Genomic DNA, 2762 nt, shown 5'->3' with positions numbered 1-2762 from the left:
TATCAAACATAACACATCTTCACTACCACTTGGTTTGTTTGTTTGTGTTATTGTTTGAATTCAGTGATCCAAATTAACGTGACCTTATCTGTATAAAAGCTGTAAAATAGCGTTTTATTTATTGTGTACTTTTCTTATCTGTTGTGTTGTATCTGGAGCTGCTGTAGCAAGTGATTTTCTCCAGTGTGGAATCAATAAAGTCATCTTATCTTATCTTTTCTTATCTTATATTATTTCTGGCACTGGTCTGATGGCAAGTTGTGAAAATATCATGGAGTTTATTTACTGTTTATTGTTTACTTTCTATATTTAGCTAAGAGTTTATCTTATATTGTATTTTATTGTATTTTTTTTTATACCTCTTTCATTTTTTATAAGTTTTTTGTAAGCTGCTGGAAATTCAATTTCCTTAAGGGAGTCATCCCAAAGGGATCAATAAAGTGAAGTCTAAGTCTAAGTCTCTAAGTCTGGAGTGGAATGTTTCGGAGGACCTAGGGCCTAACTAATTACAGTACAACTTTCATAACTTTATTTACGGTTTTTGGTCAAACTGGATCATATTTGATGGAGTAAATATTTTCTGGTTTGCCCTCTGATGTCCTCCGGCTGCTCTGCTTCCATTTTATTGTGACATATGACATAATTCTAACGCCATAGGGGAAACCACAGTTTAGGTTGATTTACAAGTAACTCTCTAAAACAGTACAGCCCACACCAATTTACTCCCACTGTGATGTAATGTCACACAGCACCTTAAGTGTAACTGTGAGGCATAGAGCACCTTATTCAACTCAGGTTTCTTTGTTTACTGTACAGTGTTCTTCACTTTAAGTTGTAAGTTATGTTATATTTAGTTATATTTTATATTAAAATTTTTTGTTTTATATTCTACTCTTCTACTTGTGTTTTGCCTCAGGGAGTCGGGCAAAGTAAGATTTTCATTGTACGTACAAACTTTGTGTTTCTGATAATAAACCTCTTGAATCTTGAAGTACTGTTACAGTTACAAATAAAGTGTCTTTGGCCAAACGTTAATGGGAAACAGGAAATTTACAGACAGGGTTAACAGTAAAAACACAAAATAACACCACATTTAAATATTTCAAGGGTTTGAAAAGTTGGAATGTTTGTCCTTGAATCTGTTGTTTCAGAATAAAAGTTTTTCTAATGGAATAATGGAACAAAACAGTATCTGCTCACCTCTTCTGCTGAGCTTACACAGCCAGCCAAACACACCAACTCACACACTACCCTGATGTTTCCTACAGTATTACATAATTTTTTCAGAAGTCCTACAGGGGTACGCCTCCTTTAGAAGGGTGCCTTGTCCGATCCATCACCCCCACCCTGAAGCCTTCACACAAGTCCCTGCAAAAAACTGTAAGTAAACATTTTTCAGTATATTAAGTATATATCGGCCATTAAAGGAAAACAGAAACACACTTTGAAGCACATAAACGCACTGAAGAAATAAGACATATTTACTTTATGTCTGCTATTACCACCTTTATATCCTCAGAAATATATGTAATATATACACTTTTTTCCACTCTTCTACACTGCATTGGCAGATTATGACTCAAGTGCTTTGCGACTGATGACTGCTGGGTAATTTTGCTGTGTTCTATGACAAATTTCCATTTGGTGAGTCATCTGGTTGACAGAGAGTGTGCTCACAGCACATTGCTGCTCATACAGTCAGAAACTATACCCCACGTTCTTTCAAACATCCTGGCTCAGAGCTCTTAGAATGTGAAGGCGTACACTACACCCACAACTACTATGTTCCCAATGGTGGCAGTGATGGCGATCCAGAGCCAAATGGCGTCCCCAGACATTGACTGGGGCTCTTCAGGCTGGCTGTGAACTGCCATGGAGGCAGCGTGGACGCTGGCGGACGAGTTGAACAGAGAATGGTCGGTGCTGTAGTCATCATTGGGAGATGAGTCCATGAAGGCGCCTGTCATCACCGGAATCTGTGGGCACAGAAAAAAAAAGGCACAGATCAGTTAATGTATTACAGTATTACAGTAAATACTGCACGTGTCTGGTAATTCTGGAATAACAGCAGCTTTTTCAGTACTAACGGTCCTGATTCAAAACTATTAAGTTCATGCACTTAAATTATTAATATGATATGAATAAAAGCTTAAAGGTACAGTGTGAGATTTAAGAGGATCTATTGTCAGAAATTGAATATAATATTCATAGGTACATTTTCATTAATGTATGATCACCTGAAAGTCCACCATGTTGGGACAAACACTGGTTCTAGATAGGGGAATATTTCCACTGCTGAGGTCTGTTTCTCTCACTCAATGGCAATACAAGAGGGAACCACACTGGACTCATAAGTTAACCACATTTCATCCCAAACAAAAATACTTTAACAGAACCAATATAATCCAACTCCACAGTAGATGAAACTCAATATATCTTGTGCTCTCTTTAGGATTATTAGGTGATCAACGTTATTCATATTTTTAAAGGTTCAGTGTGTAACATTTAGGAGGATGTATTGACGGAATGGAAGGATGGAATGGAATACAATATTCATAGGCATGTTTTCATTAGTGTATAAATTAAAATAAGAATAGGTTCGCCGTCCATGTAGTCAGCCATGAACCGCTGTGTTTTTACAGTAGTCTGGAAACAAACCAAACACTAGCTCTAGAAAGGCCTGTGTTCCACAACCACTGTAGTTTCTCTTTTTGGAAGTGGAAAGTGAAGCGAGTTGCAATCTGTAACTACACTGCTAGATG

General features: G+C 37.2%; 1 protein-coding gene across 1 annotated transcript; it reads right to left on the bottom strand.

The window, feature by feature from the left end:
• Positions 1–29: 29 nt before the first annotated feature.
• On the bottom strand, positions 30–1975 carry LOC118340733 (uncharacterized protein C14orf132-like; the record flags this gene model as incomplete). The annotated part of the gene is given in 1 exon segment (XM_035678858.1): positions 30–1975. A coding segment is annotated over 1 exon segment (230 nt), but the record flags the coding sequence as incomplete, so codon positions are not given.
• Positions 1976–2762: the final 787 nt, after the last annotated feature.

This window comes from Morone saxatilis, unplaced genomic scaffold (assembly GCF_004916995.1).
Source record: "Morone saxatilis isolate NCDOM2014 unplaced genomic scaffold, NCSU_SB_2.0 Contig7, whole genome shotgun sequence".
NCBI classification, from domain to species: Eukaryota; Metazoa; Chordata; class Actinopteri; family Moronidae; genus Morone; species Morone saxatilis.
Note: the sequence above shows the minus strand (reverse complement) of the source record. Positions and strands in the feature narration are given on the sequence as shown.